Here is a 25,504-nt window from a genome sequence, read left to right on the forward strand (position 1 = left end):
GAGGACATGGTCCAGCATTTCACCTCTCCTAGTTGGTTCCTCTATGTCTTGGAGAAGGAAGTAATCAGCAGTGCATTCTGGGAACCTCCTGGACTGCCTGTCCCCTCTGTGTTGTCCCTCTAACGGTATTGGGGTGGTTGAAGTCCCCCATGAGGACCAGGACTTGTGAACATGATGCTGTTTCTATCTGTTTGTAGAGGACTTTATATCAGCTCAATCTTCCTGTTTGGGCAGTCTGAAGCAGACCCCTACTATAATGTCACTAGTCCCTACCTTCCCTTTAATCCTGACCCATAAACTTCAGCCGGTGTGACCATCTGGACCATCAGCTCTGTCTTTTTAAACCAAGCAGAAGTTGCTTAATCCAGAAAGATCTCCAGCGCAGGGCCTCTGCAGTCACTGTGACCTGGAGGACAGTAAACACTAGTCAAGAGCTGGATGGTGCTGCCTAGTGATGTGTCTGGAAGAAGAATTTGAGGCTCTGCTAGTGCCATAGCTACCTGTGCTATTTTTCAGGTGAAAGACCAGAGTCTCAAAAATTAGATCATGCCTCACTGCAGAGGAGGAAAAAGTGCAGTGGTTTCTGCTGGTTGTATGTGGGCAGCAGTATTGGTTCAGCATGTTTGTTTTCCATTCTCTCTGGAAGGCTTTGAGTTTTAATTTTAGTGGAGATGAATGGAAAACAAATAAATAGAAACAGTGGGCAGAAGACCAAGCCCATTCAGATGCAGCTGATACATGGAAATTAATAACTGGATGGCTGCCAGGAGGAAGAGCTGTGCTCTATGTTAATTTTTTTTAACAGAGTTGTGATTTGGAATGCACTGAATTGGCTCACAATTCCTTTCTTGGACAGTTAACTGGTGGAACAATCCATTAAGTATTTGCTAGGGCACTTGCAGGTGTCTGTTGAGTTACATATTATTCTGCACAGCTCTGTTGGGCATTTGAGTCATGTCCATAACAAGACAAGTGCCCTACAAGTACAAGAGCAGAGGGTCTGGGGGCAGTAACCAAGTGCTCCATGGGATGGAAGCTATCCCTCAGCAGCCAAGCTCTGGCACTGGAAATGGCCCAACACCTCTGGATGAACTGCAGCAAACCAGCTTTTCCCTCCTGAATACGTGAGTCCTCTGTGCACATCATTGTCCCCTCAGCTGTGCAGCCACTGGCCCAAACGATTTTGATGCAGATGCCTCTTCTCTTATATTTATTCCTAGTCACACTTATTCTAACAGCTCCTTAGTGCAGGAAGATGGTCACAAAAGGGCTTTGCTGAATCTATCTTATATAAACAGCTGACCCCCATGGCCAGTGTTAAACACCAAGTGAATTAGAGAGCCATCCTCCCAAAAAGCCATTTATTGTAATGGCCTCTGCCACTCACTGCCAGTGGAGTGGATAATGAACTCCCCCTTTGGAATATGCAAATTGCTAAGTCATGGGGATTTTCAAGTGAACAGAGAGCCTAGTGGAAGATGCTGTCTTGCTGGAGGAACTCAAGTTGCTGGTCCAGCAGCACAAATTCCTCTGCTCCACCACAGCCCCGATAAAAATGCTTTGTTTTACTTTGTGCTTGTCACCAGGAAATCACAGTCAGCTGCATTTTACAGACCAGGAAACCTGAGGCAAGAGAGCCATGAGGGAATATGCCTATGGCAATATATAGCTGTATAACCTGTCACCTGTTCCTGTTACTGTCCCAGGAAGAGCGAGCCAGAAAGGGGTCACATGATGGGGTGGAGCTGGGAGATGTTCTTGGATGCCAGTTGCTGTGGCCAGTTTGGAGCCTGGGCCCAGTAAAAGAGATTCCCAGCCTCCTCTGTAGCCCACCTTTGCTCACAGTGGGAGGGATTTGGCATAGCTTGACTCATCCTCTTTTCAAGTCTTCCTGCACCATGGGCAGGACATGTTGCTGGCATTTTATTTCACTGCAGCTCCTTCTGGAATAAAATACTCCTGCCTGAATAATGGGCACAGATACAGACATCTGAACAGAAGTCACCTCCATCTTGCTACCAAGTGCACAGTCCTGTCTGGGTTATACAATTACCCAAAACAAGACTGTAGGAGAGGTCGTGAGCTGTGATGGTCCAGTCCTACTCCTGCTTTCCTGTTTGCCACAGACCACAGGCATGCCCAGAAAGCCTGGAGCTGTTACTTGGTGTCATAGGTTAGCAAGCATAGTCCCGGAAGGGACGTCCTTGCTAAGGGGTGCTTACAGTTTCCTCTGGGAACTGATAGAACCTATCAGCTGGCCAGTTTGAATATGGACAATTCTCTAAGCCACTTAAAGTTGTGATCACCTCTGTGATCCACATTTAAGAATAGGCAAACTCCCCCTCCAAGCTCTCTCTCGTTTCTGGCGCTGGGACAAGTGGCTGCAGGCCCCGTGTGGGGGCCAGCGGGCTCGGCCAGGCCCTGCCTGGGCCAGGCCGGGCCGGGCCACGGCCATCATGAAGCCATGGACCTGTTCCAGCCGTGGAAACCCCCCCCACTGCCTTGCCGTGGGCAGCCGGAGCGGCTCGGCTCTCCCCCCTCTCCACTGCGATAAGAAAAATTCAACATTCCAGCTGCAAAGCTGCAAGGCCGAGGTGAGATTAACCCTTTTATTGCTGTGAAGAGCTGAAAACCTGAGGGAAGAGAGAGAGGAGATGCTTAAAGCTGAAAGTCTGTTGTGAAGCTATGATATATCAGAGTATCCTGTTGTAATTTCATGAAGATATGGGGGGTGGAGTGTTCAACTTGTGAGCAAAAGCACCTGCGCTGAGATAGGCAGATGCTGACACAGCTGTAATTTCATGAGAAGTTTGGACAGGGAGAGATGAACCAGATGAGGACTTTTGCTCCAAACGGGAAAGGAGAAAACCTCAGTCCGTAGAGATGAACCAGATGAGGACTTTTGCTCCAAATGGGAAAGGAGAAAACCTCAGTTCCTAGAGATGCTCCCAGAGATAGTCCTAACGATGAAGATGATGAAGACCCTTTGCTCCCAGGGAAGGAGAAGGGCCTCTGTTTTTGTTTCTGAACGGCTCAACCTTAAAATTGTACCCCAGAAAACTTCAAGAGTGCACCCTCGAAAGCAGTTGCGGGAAAAGCTGCAAGTCGGGGGAAAGGACTCACACGCAGGCAGAGAGACTCCTCTTCCTAAATGGACTGAACAATATTTGGAAGTGGGTGGCTGTCTCGTTGTGATAATGTTTTCATAGCATGAGCAAGAAGAGACTTCTCTTTCTAAATGGACTGCACAAGGTTATTATGGAAGTGGTAAACAGACTGAACATCTTAAGGGTTGTCTTTTCACATCGTCAGTGGGAGAAGGGAGGAAGGTGGGGGGAGGAGGAGAGTTCTGAAGGTGGTATAATTTTTTTTCTTTCTTCTTTTAGGTCTGTTAATAAACTTCTTTATATTCTTTCAAGTTTGGTGCCTGTTTTGCATTTCTCCTAATTCTTATCTCACAGCAGATAAACAGTAATGAGTATTTTGGACCAAACCACTACACTTGGTCATAAACCTACAGCATGGGTAGTCCAGCCAGGCAGGAAAAAGGGGCAGAGTTTGGTTGTATCCAGCAGGTCTCGGCTGTGCCCCTTTGGGTAGCAAGCAGGCTTGACCTGGCAGGCTGAAGGCAGACCTTGCTCACCAAGAGGAATTTTAGGGGTGCTCTCCACACTGGTGGAGTGCCACGCCTGGGGGGGTACCTGCGATGACGAGAGGGGCAGAGGTGGAGCCCGAGCTGCGAAGGCAGTGGCACTCAGGTCGTTAAATATTGACGCTGTCTAAGCTGGCCTGTGGGGGCGATTGAGCTGAATTGCAGGTTTCTGTTGCTGTGATAAATTGGACCAATTTGTCATGTGGTTTTGTTTCTTCCCTCCCTTAAGTAATGCCATACAGGAGCATTATTGCTATGGCTTTAGCAGCAGCAAACAATCTGGAAAACAAAATCCTCTGGTGGATATGGATAAAATGGAAGCAATGGCAACTGTTCTTCTGCCAAAGGCACCACCAAAGTCATGGAGCTGGAAGAAGGCAACAAAAAGAACAAAACAAACAAACAAACCATTACTCAGCCCTTTCAGAGACAGAGACAAAGCAGTGTCCTCTGCTGGCTCCTGCAATTGAGGAAAATTCCTGTTTATGCAGACAGATACTTTTTTTTTTAGCTTTAGCTGTAACTGGACTCTGCAAACAACAGGATGTTCATTTCCAGCAGAGACTCAGGCATACACTCGAGACTGTGCTGCTAAGTCCAAGGGCGTCTCCTGGCCTTTCAGACTGGCTGTAACAGGAGCTCTGAACTGAGGATAAGAGATAACCCCGATGCTATTTCACCCCTCGCCTCTGAGTCTTGTACTGCCCATTTCCATGGGAGCAGAATCTGGTACAAACATCTGCTCTCCACTGCAGAGTATCACATATATTGAGCACAAGGAGAAACAAAAGCTTTCTCCTAGTAGCAGAACCAGGGCTCTTTATAAATTAGCATGCATCAGAAAAGGAGGCAGCTCATTGCAGGGGAAGCTGCAAATACCATCACAGTAGTCTCCAAGTTCTCCTTATCATCCTTCTTTACAGCACAGTAACACTAGGTCATCCCCCGGGCATCCTTGTCTCCAGTGAGAAACCCTTTAATAACGAGATTGTTTACTGCATGAGCAATATGGGCCCAGATTGACCAAGGGGAACTAAAGAGCAGCTGCCTCCTGTTCCTTCTCCCCTGCCCTCCCTGAAGGCAGGGCTGGGTTTAGCCCAGGTGCCTTCTTGGGACAGAATGGCAAAGTCTGGCAGATGAAGACCAAGGATGGGATGCCACAGCTCTGGCAGTTTTTCCCAGTTGTGCCAGAGAACATCTCTGTGACCTTGAGCACATTCTGTCTCTGTCTTTTCCTCTGTCAGATGAGGCAGAAGAGGTTTCGTATGTTTTATTTGTAATTTAAGAGCCTTCAGTGGAAGATGTCGTGAGCCCTGTGCCACTGAAATCCCTTTCTACTAAGGTGAAATGGGAGTTTGACAGACCTCAGAAAGAAAAAAAAAAAAAAAATTGTATAATCAGGTGTTGAACACACAAAAAGAGTTCAGGGTTGCTATGCTATTTATTTCTCTCCACAATCAACTTTTCTCTGCAGAATTTAGTTCTTTAATTAATGTCCTTAAACAGAAACAATGTCTTTACCTATGCTGGATCACTCAAAAAACCCCTTGAATGTGAGCAATTCTGATCAGGGACCCTCCTTTTAACATGTGTCACCAGTCCAGAATGTGCCTGTTCAGAACGAGATGAACACACACGTACAAGTCTGGTAACAGGACCCAGCTCAATCTAGTATTACATTATAAAGCCAGTGAACTGCGGCACTTAATGCTAGAAACAATCAACATTACCATTAATCTGCCAAGTCCGTACTGACTGAAAGGGAAGAGGTTCAAGCTGTCATAGTTATCCCTAAAATGAATGGTCAATTAAAACAGTTTTAAATGCAGGATACAATTCGTATTCCTATGCCCAGGAACAGGGATAAACGGAGGTGTTACCCCTGTGTTGGCTTTATTCTCAGAGCAGCTCCCCTCTTTCCAGAGACTGCCCGTCACGTGTAAGAGCCTGTGGAGGCTGATGCAGGAAGATAGTCAAGAGAGTCACCAGAGCCAAGCTTGCTGTAGGACAAAAGAACGTGCGATCTGTGACCGGAGATAGGGACTCCCGAGGTGGCCAGTCTAAAGAAAAGCTACGGATATGGAAAATGAGGGATCCCAAGCACTGTAAGAGGAAGCCGAGGGCTAACCTAAACCCAGCTCGGAACTGCCCGGCCCTCTGGGGAAGGAGGGGCGCAGGGCTGGGGAGAAGGGCGGGCAACGAGAGACGAGCGCACTAAAGCCGGGGCTGCGGGGCCGCTTCCTCCCGGCCCCGCGAGGACCCCCCGCCCTGTCCCCTCAGCACCGCCTGCTGCCGGCCCCGCGGGGACGCCCCGCTCCATCCCCTCAACAGCGCTCGGGGCGGAGCCCTCCGGGGACCCCCCGCTCTGTCCCCTCAGCCCGCTCGGGGCGGGGCCCTGAGGTCGGTACCTCGCCCGAGCCGCGCCCGCCGTTGCCGCGGCGACGGGCTAAGCTGGGCCTGCGAGCGGCGGGCGCCGGGGGGCCGGGCCGGAGCCGACCCGCGGCTCGGCGCTGCCGGGGCGGGCATGCACAACAAAGGCAGCGGGCGACGCGTCCCGGACGGGCTCCGCAGGTAGGTAGGTGCGGGCGACGGGCGGGCGGGTCCCTCTCGGCAGCCAGTCCCGCAGGATGTGTCCCCACCGCCCTGCTGTGAGGGGAGAGCGACCGGGGAGCGAGCTCCTTCTTCATCCTCAGCCCCGGCCCCGCCGCACCTTGCGGGCGCGGGGCTGCAACAAAGGCAAATGGCTGCGCGGCGGGGAGGGCTGCGGGGCCGCTCATGGAGCGCTTTATGGTTTATCTGTGTGCTGGGTCTCGTTCCCCGGGTCCAGCGGGGCCGCTTGGGTCCTACCGGCAGCTCCGCGCCCAGCGTGGAGACGGGAGCGGGGGATACGCGCTCTTCCCAAGCCCTTCCACACCTGCCCCGGCTGACACCTGCTCGCTGCCGGGGTCCCGCATGTGCCCGCACCCCGCACTCGCTCGGTCCTCGCCGGCAGCGGGGGCTCCGCTGGCGCAGCACGGGCCGGAGCGCTCTGCCCGTGCCCTGGTCCGGATGAGCCCGGCCGCTCGTCCCGGCTCCTAAAACTGCACCCGCAGGGACAGAGAGCTTTGCAGTCGGCAGGATAGAGCCTTGGTGATGCCTGGGGGCTTTTTGTCATGTGCAAGGCGGGATATCGTGTGTTGGTACGGTACTAGGCTGAGTTCGATCGTTGGGAAAGGGTGGCTGGGCAGCACCTGGCTCTTTAAATCTGCGAGGTCCGAGTGGGTAATTTCTTAATTAATTTCCATGTAATTACGAGTCCAAGACGCATTCTCTCAAATTCTTAATAGGTTTTGATACCTGAGGTGTTAGCAAGGGCATCTGTTTGAATCCATAGAGGTAGAAGTTTTACTGCATTATTGAAAGCAGAATTCCCTGGAGGAAAATCTGTAAAATCAACTCGTACCATTTTCATTTACACTGCAGCAAAGCAGCACTGGGTGCATCTACACTTTAGCCTTTCCTCATTTCCTAGTCATTGTGGCACTGAAAAGCATTATAAACAACTCTGCTTGTTTGTTGGTATTATAGTAAGGCCTGAGGGCTTGGTAATGGTTTCTTTCACTCATGGCTCTCAAAATGCTTCACAGACATCAATTAAGACTGGGAGCACTGTTGCAAATCTGGGGAGGTTTTATTGATCTCATTTTACAGATGAAGGAGCAGGTAAGAGACCTAGAAAGATTTAAGTCAAATCCAGAACCTAGGCACAAATTCCAAATTCCCTATTTAAGGTGCTCTTCCCCACCTTACTTTAAAAAATTTTCTCTTAATTTCACTGGCTGCTCCATGAGGTGTTTTGGGCACTGTCAGGCCACATAAGCTTTGGGATTTTGAGATACTGCTCTTGCATATTGCCAAAAGCGATGTGCCTTTAGTGCCATACTGTTGAGAAGAATGGTTTCTGAGTAAAACAAGTCTCTCTTATTTGGTTTGTACTGAGGTAGAACCCAAGAGCTCTATCATGGATGAGGATGCATTAGGCAAGGCATTGTGCAGACAGACAGCAAAGCATGCACAGAGCTGATGAGCCAAATACAGAAAGCCTGGGTGTCTGCTGTGGTTTCTTTGATAGCCTCCCTCAAAAAGAGATACGGTCTCTCTTCACTAAGGCCCTTTGAAGGGTATATTTCCAAAAGCAAAATTAGTGGTTCCTGTTGTAACTGCAACTGCAAAGACTCCTGATCCTAGCCTGGTTTTGAGTCTGTCCGCTTTCTTTCATGGCCCAGACAGGAGATGGACTGTGTTTGAGATCTGGTTCACATCCTTAGGCGGTGCTTATATTGATCTCCTTTAAGGCCTTTAACCAGAGAACCCCAGCTGCAGTCTCAGATTTAAGGCTTGCCTCTGTCTGTAGAGCACTGTACAAGATAGCAATGGTAGCCCCAAAGCATTTATAAAGTTTTAATCTCCTTAAGCTTCATCTGTGTAAGAAAAGCCTACTGCAGACTAGGTGATGATGCACAGCTCCCAGTAGTCACAGAGGAAAGGGAGAGGAATGCTTTTATGGATTTTCTGAGTTTATTATCCATTGCGTGCTTGCTGAGTCTGATTTAGTCTAACAAGATAGTCTGGAAATCCTGGTTTCTTAATATTTAAGTTTGTAGGATATCAAGTTCCACTTCAAATACAGCTTCCCCAACCTCAAACACCTCAGTGCTGGAGGTGCAGGAAGCATTGCTGACTGATGTCAGGCAAGATATGGCATCACAGTTTGTTTCCTTTCCAGTGTTTCAGAGGACAGTTCTTTTAGAGGAGAGACAGCAAGGATAGCTCCAGGTCCTCCATGGCTGGGCATCAGCCAATTACTGTCATATCAGATTAGCTCTGTGGCACATCAGCACACATTTATGTTAATACAAATGCAACATGACTGTTCCATAGTATTGATGGAATTATTGCATTTACAGCCTTATAATATGACTAATTGAAAGGGAGGTTCTGATAACAAAACCATGGACTTCAAAGGTGATTTCTTCTGCAGCTTTTGAATGGGCTAGTTTGGAACTAAGAAATGAACTGCTAGAGGACGTATTTTCCATTGATGCAGTTACCCTTTTTGGCAAGCTTTTGGGAAAAAAAAACCTGTATCACAAAAGAAACAGGAAGATCTTAACGGGTTTTGTCCACCTTGCATGATCCTGTTGCAATACAGCCTGTGCTGCTGTAGCTGCTTCTTGGTCTACGACAAAAGCTGTAACCTGCGTGTGTCCTGCAGGAATGTAGCCCTTGGAACCAGCCTGGAGATTTCCTCAGCTGCCACTGCAGTGAGCACATTCTCCTTGTCCAGAGCAGCTTGGCAGCAGCAGTCGTGGGTGTTAGTGAGATGAGGAGGCATCACATGCAGCACTCCATAGCCAGGATTGGAAAGCTGTCCACAGCTTGATGAGTTTCCTTCTCCCATGTCACCTGCCAGCATTCACAGGATGCACCCATTTGTCTCTGGGAATAAACTGGGCACCTCTGGCCAGCATCTCCACAAGTTTTGCAGTCCCTGCTTCATAATTAGCTCAGTCTCAGTTTCCATCTGTTTTTCAGTTTGCAGTGGCCCTCACAGCTGGTTCCTGGCAGCCATTATCACCTTCCAGCACAGGAACAGCTTTAGCTCTGAGTCTTGGGAGGATGGACAGGGCTGGCAGGATCAGTGAGATAAGGGAAAATAACAAAGAGGTAGAAAACAGGTACATGGGCACAGAGAGGGAAGGTGGACTGAGAACATATGTGACAATGAGGGAAAGATGAAGTGACAGGTGGGAGGCACTGCAAATCCTGAGACTTTGTGGGAGTTGCAGACAAGGTGAGATGTGGAGGAAGTCAGGGAGCTCTGCGGCTTGTAGGAACAGGGTGAGAGATGTCTGCTGCCAGGGATGGATTGCATTACAGCTGCCAGCCCACTGCCCAGGCTTCAGAGCTGTTCTGCCAGCCCGAGCCACTGCACAGCTCTTGTTATTTTCCAGACATCCTCCTGTAAGTTACAGCAACAAAGGGTGAGTATCTCCGGGAGCTGCGCGGGAGTGCAGGAGTCAGTAACCTTGTCCATGGTGCCGTCCTTGCTAGGGGAGGGCCCTGGGAAAACCAGTGGCACCACAGCAGGCACCAGCATCAGTTACATGAGGAGGAGCGATTTGCCGCTCAAGGACAGAAAGGACAGTGGAAAGTCTGTGATTTCAGGAATTAGTTATGGAAAGCTGGGATCCTCAGGCTGAGGTAATAAGAATAACTGGAGAATGAGGCAATTCCCATATTCATGAGCTGACAGACTGCAGTCCCTTTGCCAAAGCTCTGTTAAATACACCAAGGGGCAGAGGAGTTTTCTGGCTTTGCTAACAGCTGCTTCAAGGTGAAGCACAAGGGGAAAAAAAAAATCTCCACTGTCTGCTGATATTCACTTTGCCATGTAACATCTCAGGGCCTGGAGCAACTCAGGGCCCTTCGCAGACCTTTTGGAACAGTCTCTTCACATTCTAGAAATAACCTGTTTGGGAATTCAACAGTACCTGTCCTAAGGATTTCTCTCCAGAAAGGGACTAAAGGTTCTAAAGCTTTTGAAAGAAACCCTGTCCTAGACAGGAAGTCAAGGAGCAGCAGTAAATTTTTTCTTATAAAGAAAAAGCATGGCTTTGTGTTTTTAGCTAGAGAGAGTGTCTACGCCCTTGCCTTCTCTGCTGTTGAAATGCTAAGAGATACGTGTAAGCAAAAATCCATTTTTCCTTTGGGATATGAAGCTTCAGCAGATGGTAGTGGGAGTTTGCAGGCTTGGTTCTTTGTCAGTGCTTGCAGAAGCAGCCTGATACTGCACTAGTTGTGGATGCAATGCTAGAGCTGCTCCAGTCAGACATGGTGCAGCCCATCTTGTGGCTTCCCTGGCGTCTGGGAGCAGTGCTGGCAGTCTCCTGTCAAAAGTAATTTGTTTACCACACAGCAATCCTACTGTTTCAGTAGGCAAGTTTAGGAAGCCAGTTAGCAACTGAAAGATGACAGTGGTTTTGACCACAATCAAGTGATTCACAAGACTCAGAATACACACAGCTGAACTTTTCATGCAAGGTTCTTCCCCCAGGAAAAAGGAAATTAAAGACCCTCAGACACTGAGCAGAGACAGCTCCATTCAGACCTAGCACAGAAGTGATACACATTAGTTTCTAGCCTGTTGGAGCTGTTGTGTCATTTATTTGCTGGCTTCCTACCTTGTTGCAAGGACAACTTGCCTACCATTCCCTCTATTCAAGTCTTTGCTTGTCTTAAGGATCTTTACATCTCAAGCATCTTTCTCAGTAAGCACACCTTGTAGAGAGGTCTAGAGGCAGAGCAGTGGGTCAGGGTTTGGCTGGAGCGGAATTAGCACCAGCCTTGGCTGGTACTGGATTGAAGCTGAGCCCCCTTGACCAACAGGATATCAGTGCCTGGGGATATTAATCAGCTCTGTGCTAAAATACTGCTGTCACTCATGGTGGTGTGGCTGATCCTTCCAGCCTGCTTCTAGGAGTAGACAGAAGGAACCCCTTCCAAGAGGAGGTCTGTCTTGGAAGACCCTTTTCAAGAAATGCCTTATAAGTGCCGGGGAGGTGACTGCTTCTCATAAAGGATCGATAGAGTTTCACTACTAATCTGTGCTGTGGTAGTTTAGACTGAAAAAAACCCCTCAGGCCTGAACTGAGACCTCTCAATTACAAGAAGATGAGAGCAGTCCCTCAGGAGGCCTGGTTTGCGGTACTTAACTGTTTTGCACTGATGTGCCCCATTTTTTACCACAGCTGTTGCAACAGCTCTGTTCTCTGTGGACAGTCAGGGCTCAGGTTTCCACAACACAAGATAACCTGTCAGTAAGCCCCAGTGTGGCACTTCTCCTCCTATTTAAGGGCTCAATTTTAAGGGAAATTGGCGCTTTATGATTGCAGAAGCCGTACCTGCAGTGGGGAGACCTCACAAGACAGTACTTCAGCTTTCCTTAAAGCTCGGTATCACTGAAAACAAGCATCAGCCAAAGTCACAGGAAAAAAGAAAAAGAAAATCTGTTTTTGAAAGAGGAATGGGTAGGCACGGACTCCTTTGTACTGATAAGCAGAGTGTGAGCTGATCAGCTTTTTAAGATTAAGGTGCATAGCTTGCTTGTTTGATCTGCCACTGGAGTTTCGGAACACCTTCCAACAGGTACAGGAAGAGTAGATGTCTCCTTCCTGGCTCTGAGAACCAGGTCTGCTAACTCAACAGCCGGTCCTGTCTTTCGGTGAGGATCCTCTGCCCTTTATTCTGGGTTCTGTCCTTACCTGGGTACCACAGAGCCACCTTCCCAAGGGAGACAGTCATTGCTTGTCTACACAGTGCTGCAATATTTCTGGTCACATGCAGACAGTGGAGCAATAACTCTGCAACACTTTTTGTTCTGGCTCTCAGCACACTCTTCAGGCTTTTCTTCATTCCAGCAGTAGCTTGAAGTAAATCCATAAAACAGAGCTAACCCAGCCAGAAGAAGCTGCAGACACTAGCATAGCCCACAACCACATCAGCAATCCTGTTCATGCTTACAACAGTGCAGCATACATTAGTGTGTACCTTGGATATCTTTTTGTACAGGATGGCTTTTGACCTCCATGGGAAGAAGCTCCCTACTCCCTACCTGATGAGAGTCAGGAACTTTGTTTCCTCTTTGCCTAAGAGCCATTCTTTTACCTGTATCTCACCTCATATAAAGACCGTCAGAGCACAGTCCTTTTTGAGTGAAGTAATTTTCAGGTCAAAACTCCAGTTATGCCTCAAGCTAACACTACCTTAAAGAGCAATCCCTTTGAAGGGTGTATAAATGCCATACAAATCAACTCAAAGTTCTTGTAATAGGAAAGGCAGATGAGATTTATATATCTGGAGAGATGGTCTGCTACTTTCAGATGGAAATTAGAGAAACAAGGCAGGTTGGCCCCTAGGTAGGTACTTATTAAGGGGCAGATTTCCATTTGCTTTCCTTGCTGGATTGTTTTGAAAGATGCGAGCACCTATTTTTGGTGAAATGTTGAAGCACATTCTGTGATAATATGGCTGTGACTTTTAAGGTGCTGAAGACGTTTAAGAATGAGGCTTTTGTGCTGTTCACTGGTGAATCTGAACATGGTTACAAATGCGGATATGTGTTAATAAAGTGGCTGAACTTTTGAAAGGCATACTGAGGTAAGGCCAGGTCAAGTGAGACCTCCACTTTTCCAGACAGTGAACAAGATCATGGTATATCTGGAAATACAACTCTTAGTCCATGGTTCCACCTGCAGGACCATAGTACATCAATTTGTAAAATAGCATTAACAATCCGCTTTGGATTATCTCTGTAGATTACCATAATTATTGTATGGTAAACATGTCCGTGTGGAAGAGCCCTCGGCAGCACTGTGCATGTGCAGACTGGCATTTGCCACACATGGTATTTAGCAGATGCATCATCCTGCTGACATAGGCATAGCTTCTGTAGGTGTAAGCCATGCACAGGGTGTGGTGACAGGAGGTAAGAGGTTTGTAAAGGTGAAAGCTGGACAAGCATGCTGAGATCAAATCTTTTGCTACACACCATCTACAGAACTTCCCCAGATTGATGTGTTACATCCAATGCCCCTCTCCTTTATGGCAGTTTCCAGCTCCTCAGCCCTGTGAACCAAACATTGCATTTGCAGCCCCATGCCACTGGCTATCACCATCACTTGCCTCTCTGGGTGCCAGTGTGGCAGCTGCACCGCTGCCTCACGCTGCAGTGCTGGGTGGTGGACACAATGCTGTGTGCAGTGATGAGGGATGGGCTTCCTGTGCTTCACACATCTTCCACTCGATGGGAATCAGGTGCTCAACTGAGCTAAGACAGCGCCTCGGCTGTGGGATAGTGGGGTCTCACACAGGGTCAAGGTACAGAGGTTTGGGCAGTGAATGCTGCTTCAGGTTGAATTCCTGCTTTATAGCACAGCTCCAGCTCATAACACAGGACTGGAGCAGAGCTGTAATGGGAGGGCAAGTGGCTGTGACTGTGGGGCAGGTGATAGTCCTCCTTCAGCTTCTTCATCAGGGATGTGTGTGGGTCAAAGGATAAGGAGTTTATAGGAAAGCACAGAAAGATGGGTTGAGAGCCTTATCCGGCAACAGAATAGCAGAAGGTGCTCTCTGGCAGGAAAAGGCATTTCTTTAGCAACTAAGAGAGTGTGTAGCAGGGGTGCCTGTGTTTAGGAGTGGGGAGGAGAGAGGAGTTAACAGGAAGGCAGCAGGGTAATGCAGGAGAGCAGGGAACAGGCAGGATGAGGTCACAGCCAGAGCTGATGAATGGCAGTTGTGTGTTGGCTTGGGAAGTCCTTAAGTGGGAGCCCCACATACAAATGCCTGGAGCTTTTGAAAGTCAGCACATCAAGCACCAAAGCAGCAGGTGTGCAGCATGACTCCACATGAGGAAGAGCAAGCAGCAGAATGCCTGGTTCCTTAAAGAGGTTCTGCTCTTACCCTGCCCTATCCTCTCTGCCCATTTTGCCATTCCTGCTGCTGTTGGAAATACATAGCATCTGGAAAAAGCAATGCCCTTGTACAGTGCCTTTGGCTTCAGGAGAGTTCCTACAGCGTTGAATTCGCCCCATAGATTTTAATTACTCTCCACTGTGATAGTAATGAGAGCCAGTGGAATTGTACTGATTTTATTTCCTTTTAATTTGTTATGATGCTCTGGATGCAGATTAACTTTCCTAGCTCGATACATTTATTGATCCATCCTGCCTCGTGTTGCAGTAAATGGCTTGAAGAGGGGGGCAGCTGATTTCACTGTAGCTTCTCCTGGTAGCTCTGTACCGCATGCAGTGTCCTCCTCGCTCCTGCAGTAGCCAAAATCATGTATCTTTGCTAGCTTCTGAGCAGGTTTTTTTCATCCACGTAAATGAGGATAAACACTAGCCTAGGGTACTGCTTCTCTATATGCAATAGTCCAGCTTCCTTTCTGTTTGATGTACTGACTATGAAGACTGATTTGTGATCATTTGGTGCAGATGAGCCTACTCCTAGGCCCAGCACACAGGGATGGTCCTCACTGACTGGAACTGTCCTGCAAGGAGAGGAGAGCTGCAGTCAGAGGTGTCTTCCAGCAGTGCTCCTTCAAGTACACATCTGTCCAGGAAGCCTTTGGCAGTGGCCAGCCTCCTGTCCCCATGCCCATGCCCCTGCTGAGCGTGGCTGATGGCCACAAAGTAGTTGTGGGGTGTGGAGCAGCAGGAAGACTCTTAACTTCACAACCTTCCTCCCAGTGAGGGAACCTGACAGCAAAGCTGCTTGTGTTGGATTACACCCTACTGAGGGATCCTCCTCCACTTTATTTGGAGAAAGACCCAGCACTCCTTGATGCAAAGTATTTAATGTCTTTTTTTCTCTACTCTTACATCACTGAAGTTATAATGGGGATGAGCCTGAGTTCTCTCCGTACAAAGCTCTAACAGAGGTTGAGATCAGGAGGCTAATTGTAACAGGCATGACTGCAAGATAATCTGCAGTCTCATTAGCAGGAATTTGCTCCACAGACTCAGTGACACCCCTGGCTCAGTGGAGCCAGGCTGGGTGTGCCAGTGCATTGGTGCAAGTGCATGGCCAGCCCCAGCCTGGAGCCACCTGCTATCTCTGCACCACACAACCTGCTGCTCCCAGCTGCTGGTGGCTTTCTGGGCCTGGCTGCAGACCTGGTGCTCCACCAAATTGAGTCAGCTCACAGGGCAGTGCAGTGCTTGGAAGCAGTAGGGGCATCTTCTGTTCCCCATGGTGTTCCTATCCTACATCATCTTGGATAGGAGAGATCCAAAGAAGAAAGAGAAGTTGGACTCAGCAGTCCTGCATCCCTCCACGTGCCAGCCCATTGACATAGACTGCAGCAGGAAGCCTCGTGTTCCAAGGCTCATCTTAGAAAGCTTCCTCATCCTCAGCCATGCTCGAAACACTACTTTGTGGTATTCTAACTTTGTGTGTCCTTACAGCATGAGGCTGCTGTGCCACTCGAGTCCAGAGGGACACTGACTGCATTGCATGAGTGTCACATCATCAACCAGAGGCCGTCGGGTGTACAAGTGCAGTCATTGCACTGCCAATGAGTAGCCCAGCAGCTCAGTGATTATTATCTGGTTGCTGATGGTGGTTATCAGTGCCTTGGAGGCATTCCTTGGAGCAGAAACTGAACCTAGGCCAGGGTAGTTTTGCCTGAAATTAAAGTCTGAACAGTCCCTTCAGATGTGAAATGTTACTTGCTTCTCTTGGAAAATAGTCCACCAGCTCTGTGCACAACTTAAATGCACAGGAACATGTGTACTGACCCTGCAGCACTGGGCAGGATAAAGCAGTGAAGAGGTAAATATCAGTTTGTCATGTCACGTCACACAGCTGTCTCCAGGACTTAGAAGCCTATATGCAATTAAAGCAGCCAGGCAATTAACATGAAAACAGTTGAGTCTGGTCTTAACCTAGTGCATGTCAACATGGCTGTTGCAGCTGCAAGGAAGCCTCAGATTTATCTGAATGGGCTTGCCCTTACACCCTTTATCTCTACCTTGCAGAATATGCATTTCCAAACTTTGTCATGTGTAATTTGTCCATAGAAGCATGGTGGCAACAATCTTCTTTTTTTCTTGATCTCCAAAGATATCCTGTGCACCTACCTGCCAATATCCTGCTTATGTGGGCCCCAGAACAGTGAGGAACTGCTCTCACCAGCTTCATGGAAGATACTGGGCAAAATATTTGGAAAATGCTTTATGGAAGATCAGAAAATAGCATTAAGCAGAAAAACTGAGGTAAACTGGGGCACAGTGAAAAGTCAGATACAGAGGATTAGATCCCAAACCTCATCATCCTAGGGAGTTTGGGGCAGAATCCTGCAGACCCTCAGCCATGGACACCCATCATGCATTAGCCCAGCAGTGTCACTATGTCCTTGTACCTGGCAGCACTTCCTCAGGATACTTGGCATTCATTTAGGAGGAGGAGAAGCTTTGGGGCCTAGTGATTCACCAGAGAAGGTGCCTATGCTGTCTTAGGCAGAGCAGTACAAATACACATTTTTGGCTTAGTTCCACTATATCCTCAGAGAAAATAAAAAAAGCATTTAGCTTTTCTTTTTGCTGTATAGACAAAGCCAGGTTTCACACTTAGCTGGGCCATCAGTGACACTGATGATGAGTGTGCCTTTAGTACACCACCACTGAAGGCAGAACTGGAAGAAAGACTCTTTTGCTCCCTCACTTGTACCCCAGGGAAACATATGTGTCTCTTCAGGCAACTTACAGACTCTTTTGTGATCCCAGCCAGTCCAGTGTCCCCAAAATTCTAGCCAACTCAATTTCATCTGTTTTATATCTCTTGGGTTAAAAAAGCCAAAAGAACAAACAAGCTTAAGAGAAATATCAACGTTTTCCTACTCTTGATTTACACCATTTGCCTTCCTTTCTGTCTGGAATGAGAACTAGGCTGCTTTGTGCCCTTCTCTAACTTTCTTTCACTGTTTAGGCTGGGAAATGAACTCTATCCCAGCCAAAACCAGGTGTATGTTTGAACAGGCTTCAGCTTCCCCCCTTCCCCAAAAGGGTTTGCATTGATACGGACTTTTTATATCTTCCTGAAAAAAATGGGTTTGTATTGGAACCAGTGAAACTCTTGCTTCCCTACTTCTTTTGCAGTCCCTACCTCACAGAATCACTTGAAAAGAAACAACATTTCCTCCAGGATTTTGGGTTTTGTGGTTTTTGTTGTTGGTTTGGGGTTTTTTAATAATAAAATCCTTTACTCTCACCTCCCAGTGGGAATTCCCTGAAGTACTCTCACCTGAGTGTACCTCAGGGACGATGTCTTGCTTAGAAAAAATGCTATAAGTACCAGCTGGTCTCCTGAAGGAACAAAGAAAAGGAAGCCACATAGCAACTGCTGTTGTCTGGCAGGTCAGAGGGCCACTGTGCCTCCTAAACCAGCTCCCAAGGCAATTGTGCATCATCACCAGCCAGGTGCCCTTTCCAGAAGAGAACAGATGACTGCTTAAAAAAAAAAAAAAAAAAAAAAGAGAGAGAGAAAGAAGGAAGAGAAGAAAACAATGATGAAAGGTCAAAAGCAGCTGCTTTTGACAGAACCGCACACACAGTTATGCAGGGTAAAGAGAGGCATGTATGGGTCATGGACTGGTCTTCTGATACCACAGTCCTGTCCTTGCCCACATACCTGCATTTCCTTGCCGCTTCAGAGGGGAAGGCACAGTGTCCCTCAAGACAGCTGGGCCATGCCAGCTTGTGCTCAAACAGTGGCTTGGAGCTCTCATACTTGAGCACACGTCTCAGAATTAAGTTAATTTCAAGTAATTACAGTTCAGTTTTAGGAAACCTTACCTGACTTTCCTTGGTTCTCAGAGACTGAGAGTACTTGCAGATGCTGGAAGGTAGTTTTATTTTGGCCTCTTACAGATAATAGAGCTGAAACACAGGAATTGGAATGTCTTGTCTGGGGAGATCTGGGACCAGACATCAGTCTCATATGTTACCAAGTTACAGTTTGTTCACAGCATCTCCCATTCACATTGTTTGTTCACAACATCTCACATGCAGCTGTGAGAGTTACAGTATTTGCTTCATTCACACACTTCAGAATGAGAAGTCACAACTTCAGTTTGTGGCTTCTCCAAATGATCTTAACCTCTGTCCACAAAAAGCTCAGGAGTGTAAATCAATGTCCTGTGACCTCCCACAGAGAGGCTATTAACAGACAGCAGGAAGAGAAAGTGCTGCCTCCATTTCAAGGCAAGGGCAAGTTGGCTTTAATTTTTAAAACACTTTCACAAGTGATTGATGAAGCAGTATTTTTGGAGAGGAGAGCAAACTGGCAGTCTTCTGGTGCTATGTCAAATGTCTCATGATGCCAGTGGTACATCAGAGTACCTTTACCAGCATACTTCAGACACTGAGGCCTTGCTAAAATCATCTGCTCTGGCTGAAGCAGGAATGGCATCTGAAAGTAAAATCTGGCTTGAGGAAATAAGCAAGGCATCGTGATCTCTGTATTCATTAGGATCTTAAGTCAAAGGCTGTCTTGTGTCCAGCTGTCTCAATGATCTAGAGGTGCTGTACCATCAGCACCTCACGAATTCCTAGGTACCTGGTGGGAGACAAAGGAAAGCAATGCAAGCTGGAGCTGAGAACAGATCTGGCTATGAGGCCAGTTTCCATCATCACCAGCTGGAAAGAGAGAAAGTGATGGACTTCAGGGAAGGTCTGGAAATGTGGATAGTGGAGACCCCATACCAGCAGCTGGGAAGCAGGAGCATGTTCATTGCATTTATCAGGTTCTCCTCTTTCTTTATTAACTACAATTCCTCTGACCTCTGCAGGAGGACATACAGGAGGAGGAGTATCGGCCATCTTATTACAGTGCCTGATTTTGTTGCTGCTTTACATGTTTATAAAAGGTTTTGCCATTGACATCAGTGGAGTTGAAAAAGAGCTCAAGTGGGACCAGATTAAGTTAGCAAGATTCTGTTCCAGGGCTTCTGACATGCTTCCAAAATCCAGCCTTGCCTCTGCCCGGGCTGTGGGTAATTTGATTCTGCTGATGCTGACAAGAGCCCCGAGCAACAGCAGAGATTGCACCTCAAGATCTGCATACTCAGATGGTAGTGCCTATTTCTTAGCGTAGCAGGCTGATTTATTTTCATACATAATGATCAGAAAAGCAAGCCAACACCCTCAGACATCCCTAGCTTGTGGTGAATATTGAAAAGCAAACATGATTCCAGTAAGAATTGTGAAAAATGGAGCCATTATATTCTGCAGAAGTTGATGGCTGAAGCAGAATGTTTCATGCCCTGGCAAATATCAATGACATTAGCAGGCTGGCTTCCATTTGAGAGATGTGGGTGATTTTCACAGCCGGATGACCTCAGCACCAGGAACCAGGGCCTCTCCCTTCACATGGAGAAAGCCCTTCAATCTTTAACTAGCCAATCTTTGACTTCATCTTATTTAACGATTTTAGGCACTGTGCAGTGCTAAAGAGGATCTTGCTGAGCTCCTATTACCTCAGCAACAGCTGATATGTAATGAATTATTCAAGACAAGCCAGTTCCTTCATCAATTTTAATAAATCAAGTTTTCCACCATGTTCTCAGCAGTGCTGCTGGCTGGGATATGATGAGGTAAGCCCATTATTTCTTGGGGCCTTTTTCGTTTGGTCCAGGTTTACATACCTGAGGGCCTTGATAACAGCCAAGGGATTAGCAGCAGACAGTGCTAATTTGGGGTAGATCTACAGTGAGCAGAAGAGACAACAGAATTCCCCCATCTCTCAGGAGATCACACAGCTGTCTTTGCACAGGGAAGATGGCTTTGCATCTACAGAAACAGACTCAGCTGCTACATGCTGACCCCCAGAGCAGGGTGTAGCCCTTCAGGCAGATGGCCTGGACACCACAGCATCTGAGAGGGCACTTACCTTCTTTCACACAGACTCAGTCTCATGGAATTGTTCCTGCGCCTCTAATATTTCTCCTGAGCAGGCACATTGTGGTGTTTATGAACCAACCCCATTTAGGAAGTACCTGTGTGGATCAGCCATCAATGTAACACATGCACACATTGCCAGGCACAGCTATTAATGCATACACAACTACTAATGTAAACACAAGCAGCATCTCTCCTACACTGCAGAAATCCCATCCAGGCTGTTGATAAACTTCACAGAGCAATAGCTCCCACCGAGCTGAGCTGGTGACTGTGGTAAAACATCTTTCCCTGAGCTTCTGCTCAAACTCAACAACAGAAAATGCTTCCTGACATTGAAGCACTTGTGGCACTTTCTCTACATCTCTTGAATAGCCAGGAACACACTTCTCTCTGTTCATTATCAACCTCAAAAGTGCTCATTCTGTTTTTTGCTTCTCTCCTGGCCACATGGGAACCAAATTCATAATGGAGTCAAAGGCAAAAAGGTGCTCTACATCTCCTGTAGAATTTAATTTTATTACATTGTGCTGCACTGCATAAAGAGGTGAGAAAGGAGGAAATGGGTTTTTCTCTTCTCCTCTGTAAACTGCAGGTTACTTGGGGTAGGGTATTTCTCCAGCCTGGGCTTTGTAGAGAATGTAACACTTACGGTCCTTATCTCTCCTGTACACAAGACATGCAGTTTGTACTGGAGAGAAGCAGAGCGTTCAGCCCAAACCCATTTCTACTGTGGCTGCAACCAGCTCTGACTCTTCCTGTATTCAGAGAACTTACATTGTCATGAGGACATGATCAGATAGCTGCACTTTACAGCACGTGCAAGGAAGGCAGAAATCTCCATAGGTGCTTTTGTCATAATGTATTTTAGGAGAGGGAAGATGAATTGCTGAGGAGGAGAGAGGCTGGACATAAGCAATGCTAAGAATGAATTGCTTACAGTCCTGGTGATAAATTCAGGCACAAGTTAGTTCCAGAGCATCTAACCTGCAACATGTCTGTGGTGCATCTCATGATTGTGCTGCTGGTGAGACATCCAAGCACAGCAATTTATCCACAGAGCTGGCATCAAGGCTCAGTTTGATTGATAGATGAAAGACAGACCTTGCTAAAGGAAGGTCACAATTATGAGAGATTTATTGATTTGCTCTTTGGGGATGGATCATAAAAGAATAGCACCTAATTGTGAGAACTATGAGGGTGGCTCCTCCCAGTGTATTAAATAGCAATAGCCATGTATCTGTGTTTCAAGAAGTGGGAGGGATATTTGCAGATCCTGCAACCATTGCACCTGCTGGCTCTTCAAGTCTGCCTCACACAGACATAGGGCTGTTTCCCATTCCCACTAATCATCACAGCCCCCACTTCATTTTTGGAGTGACACCATGCTGTTTTTAGGACTCAAAGTATTTCAGCTCCTTTATACCATCATTAATCCTGAAGCTCTTTAATTCTCCCTATATCTTTTTCCCCCCTTATCAGTTTTGCGCAATTCTTAGCTTGTCATTTTTATTTACTTCTTTCCCAGTGTTTACACACATAACATGCTTGTTTTCACTTTCCCAATAAACAAGAATCCTGGGGTTTTTTCAAACCAATATATTTACTTTCCTCAGCCACAGGATTATGGCTATTTGAACATACAGGGAGGAAAAAAGTTCCCAATTATCATTTGTATTTTTCTACTCAAATTTCCCTTTGTTACCTGGCTCAGTTGTTTTCAGCTCTCTGAAGCTGACATTTTAGAGTTGTAATGAGGGATAATTGGTTTGTACTGGGCTCTGTTTGCACACAGCAAATGTAACTGTGGAGTCATCATTGGTAACTAAGCTACCAGTTATGTGTTATTTCTGTGATCAATTCCTTGTTATCTGTCAAGATTAAGTCTAACACAGCACGCGTCCACAAGGGATACAACAATTTGTGGAGCTAAGAACCCATCATCTAAAAGACTAAGAGCAACAGCAGCACATGGCTCCTCACTTACTTCCTTGACTGCAGTCTCTTAGAGACACAAAACCTTTCTCTTTCAGTGGATGGGAAAGCTTAATGGTCTTAGAGTCTTGATGGTTAATGCAGAAGAAGTTCATTGGTTGCCACATTTTATTCCTGCAATGCAGGCAGTGACAGCCAACCTATATTTACCCTTTATCTGTTAAAGCAAGTTGTTAATACTCAGAGGCTCTCTTTGCTATTCAGAAGGCCACATGTGACAGACTTGAGTCGCTTTGCTCCTACATCCTAGAAGGTCACCCAGCAATGGTCACTGCAGGGGAACTTCAAAAACCCTTGAATTTCTACTCTCATTCCATGTCAACTTTTTTTTCTTCTTTTTAACTGTGGGTAATACTCAGCAACTTCAAAGGCTTGGAAAACTCCTAGTCAGGAAGCAAGCAAGGATGGACATCTCTGGGAAGGAAGGCGAGGTAGAAGCCAGGCAACGTGGGCAGGTTGAGACAGTAACCTTGGAAAAGGAGCACAGTCCCATTGCACCTAAACTGGAAGGGCAGAGTGGGTCCCATAACTGTATCTTTTTTCACCCAACAGGCCTCAGAGAAATCTGTAGTACCAACACAACTCTGATGTCACCCAAGAAATAAAGCCAAGCAGATCAGGACAAGCACACACAGAGCCTAAGCCAAGTAAGGGCCAAGGCAAGAGCTTAAATGCAGCTCCCAGGCCAGTGGGTGGCAGGAGCAAGAGTGGAGGTCCTGGATGAAGCTGGTCAAGGTAATTAGAGGCAGCTGTACAACACTCCTCAGCCTAAGCTTCGATCTGCTCTGCTACCCAAATTCTGTTCCAGAGGAATCACTAGGAGACATTTCATATAAAAGAAATCCATTTTAGCTTCATGCAGGAAAGAAAACGTGGTCCATCTGGAGCGGGTTGTAACAACTCTTCCATCACTGTCTATCTACAGCAAATGTTACATGGTGCTTAGAAAGAAATCTTTAGAAGCTCCATCTCCAGACTCAGTTTGCAACTTATCCTTGTTGCTGCTTGCTGAAAGGAGCCATATGGATTTTGTACTGAACGTTGCATAAATGCTAATATGCAAGTATATTTAGAGATGGCATATGGGTAATAGTAAATGGAAATAAGTGGGTTTTTTGGTTCAGATTACACAGCCAAGTTCAGTGAAACAGATGTGCCAGTGGGTTAGCCAGGAAGGTTCATTAATCTGGAGTCCCAGGTTCAGATCTTGATAAGGGTTTTTTCTGCACTTGCTTGTGCTGGCTGACTTTTTCAACAGAACTAATGTTTGCCAGCAGATGTAGAAAATCTTGAAGACTTCAGCCATTGTAAAAAAAACCCACAACATACAGTCTGATCTGGATTATATTTTAGACCAGTCAGAGGCAGCAATCTTTATTCTCTGGGGTCCTGTAGGTACAAAGGTACCTGTCAGAGTTATTTGCATCAATTTAGAAAAGTTACATTGTAGTCTAGTAGCTGACAGAAGAGCCTGCTATAGCTAGTAGATGTAGGAGATTGTTTCACTTTTTTTTTTTTTAATCCTTGCAGAACACCAGAAAGTCCTGGGTATGTGGGAGTTTGTGGGCTTCAATGCCCTCTCTTTGAGGGAGGGTGACACGATTCATACTGGCACAGTGTGTCACAGCTCCTGTTGTGCCTGCCCCAGTCAGGGAGCAGGAACTTCCTCTCTGCCCAGGCAACAGGTATTTGAGCTGGATCTGAAAGTTCTGGACTGAGTCCCATCTGGCATCAGATGAGCTGATATCTGCACAGTAACTGGCTATGTTAAATAATCTCCTATTTCACTCTTTTCTGTTTTTCAGTGTTTGCGGAATTTACTCATGGAGCCTCAAGCAAAAAAAAAAAATCCAAGTTGAGATAGAAATTTCTCATGAAGCTGTAGATAAGGCATCCCCTTTGATGATAATACTACAATTTTATCTACTCTGATTAAAAGGTTAATTAGATTTAGACCTCCTATGCACAAAGGAAAAACGACAGCATCCTGACAGATTTTAACAACTTGCTCAGAGGTTGTCTTACAGCTAATCCACTGTGGTCACTCCAGTTCCCTCTTCTGTCACAGCCTGCTGCCTCTTTTTTACAGCCTTGCCTGCACATTAAACAGCAGCCATAAAGCATTTTGCCACTGGTCCTGCCAGCTGATGAGTCCTTTTTAAAGCCTACTCATTGCATCGCGTGCATTTCTCTTTGCATAGGGAAGTAGTTAGCTTTGAATGTCACCCAGTCCTATGGAGGCAAGTGGGAAGATGGATTATGTTGGCAGCAGTCCATCCATCTGTTCATCTGCCAACACTAATGTTTAGCTTTTCAAGCTCCCAGTTGTCTTAAATAATGCTGACCTACAGGATCTGGGGTGGGAAAGGTCACGTAGCTCATTTAGTCTTCCATTTCTTAAGTGGTAATTAAACTTTCCTGAGGTGTTATAGCTCCATGCAGGGATCGTTGATGGCCAGTACTTACGAGGTTGAGGTTAAATTCTTTCCTGAGATGCTGTGTTGCATGAGACTCTTACCATGATGTTGGCTGCAGCATTTCTACTGTATCATCTCAGAGTACTCCTTAAAGAAGGTGTTTACAAAGGATTCATGTCTGTTTCCCATGAGGGATTAGATGTCTGCATAGACAATGTTTCCTCTTTTTGATTGATATTATGAAATTGTATCAATAGAGTGGTTTTGCTTCCTTGGCTGTGGAGTGTTCAGCTTTGGGTAGGTGTGTACACTTTGTGACAGCCACCAAGGCTGCACACATTCGGTGCTGTGTTATTATGAAAAAACCCTGGCTGGTTGCCCTCAGCTCTGCCTTGCTGCTCTTGGTTCAACTTTTAGCACTACTTTGGTAAAATAAATGTGCATGCAAGGGCTGTCATCAGCTACTATGATCTGTGTCTTATTTTTTCCTAGTTGTGAAAAAAATAAAGGTTAACAAGAATGTAGTGACCTTCATTAGGCTCTTGGAATATTTTACAAAATGGCGTGGAAGTAATGATACCTAACTCAGGCTGTGAGAACCCAGAGTTGGTTGGGAGCTGCCAGCTTCAGACCCTGCAGCAAGTTACTGGCATAAGAAGTGACATGGAGTATCTTGTGATTCTGGATCCGGGGTGGGTCTTCACACTTAATGTCATGAGGTCTATATGATGTCAATATTCAAGACCAGCAGCACATGGAGAAGGGATCTGATTCAGTATCCTTCTCCCTCACTCTCTTAGGAAGAGCTGCAAAATTGCTGCATTTATTCTTAATTTTCTTCACCGTGTTACATGTGCAGTTGCAAACCTGCACTGCATAAAGATGGAGCTTGCACAAAGTATCCAGTACATTTGAACAAACAAAAACATTTTCTTACAGCTGGC

The 25,504-nt window shown here is 46.6% G+C and overlaps 1 protein-coding gene across 5 annotated transcripts in view; it reads left to right on the top strand.

Annotated features, from left to right (window-relative positions):
• The first annotated feature begins 5,638 nt into the window (after nt 1–5,638).
• Nucleotides 5,639–25,504, top strand: part of LOC121670830 (kalirin-like) — a 53,386-nt gene continuing 33,520 nt past the window's right edge. For 2 of the 5 annotated variants that reach the window (XM_042041662.1, XM_042041664.1), the window contains exon 1: nt 6,140–6,223. Coding sequence is in view for 1 of the 5 variants with exons in the window: in XM_042041668.1 (XP_041897602.1) it covers nt 6,177–6,223 (47 nt within the window). In the remaining 4 variants the exon portion in view is untranslated. Of the gene's footprint in view, nt 6,228–25,504 lie in introns of all 5 variants that reach the window. The other 3 variants (XM_042041668.1, XM_042041663.1, XM_042041665.1) reach the window with 3 other exon arrangements.

The sequence above is a fragment of the Corvus kubaryi genome, unplaced genomic scaffold, assembly GCF_017639235.1.
Source record: "Corvus kubaryi isolate FWS band 111438036 unplaced genomic scaffold, C.kubaryi_AGA036_p1.0 37396, whole genome shotgun sequence".
Taxonomy (NCBI): Eukaryota; Metazoa; Chordata; class Aves; order Passeriformes; family Corvidae; genus Corvus; species Corvus kubaryi.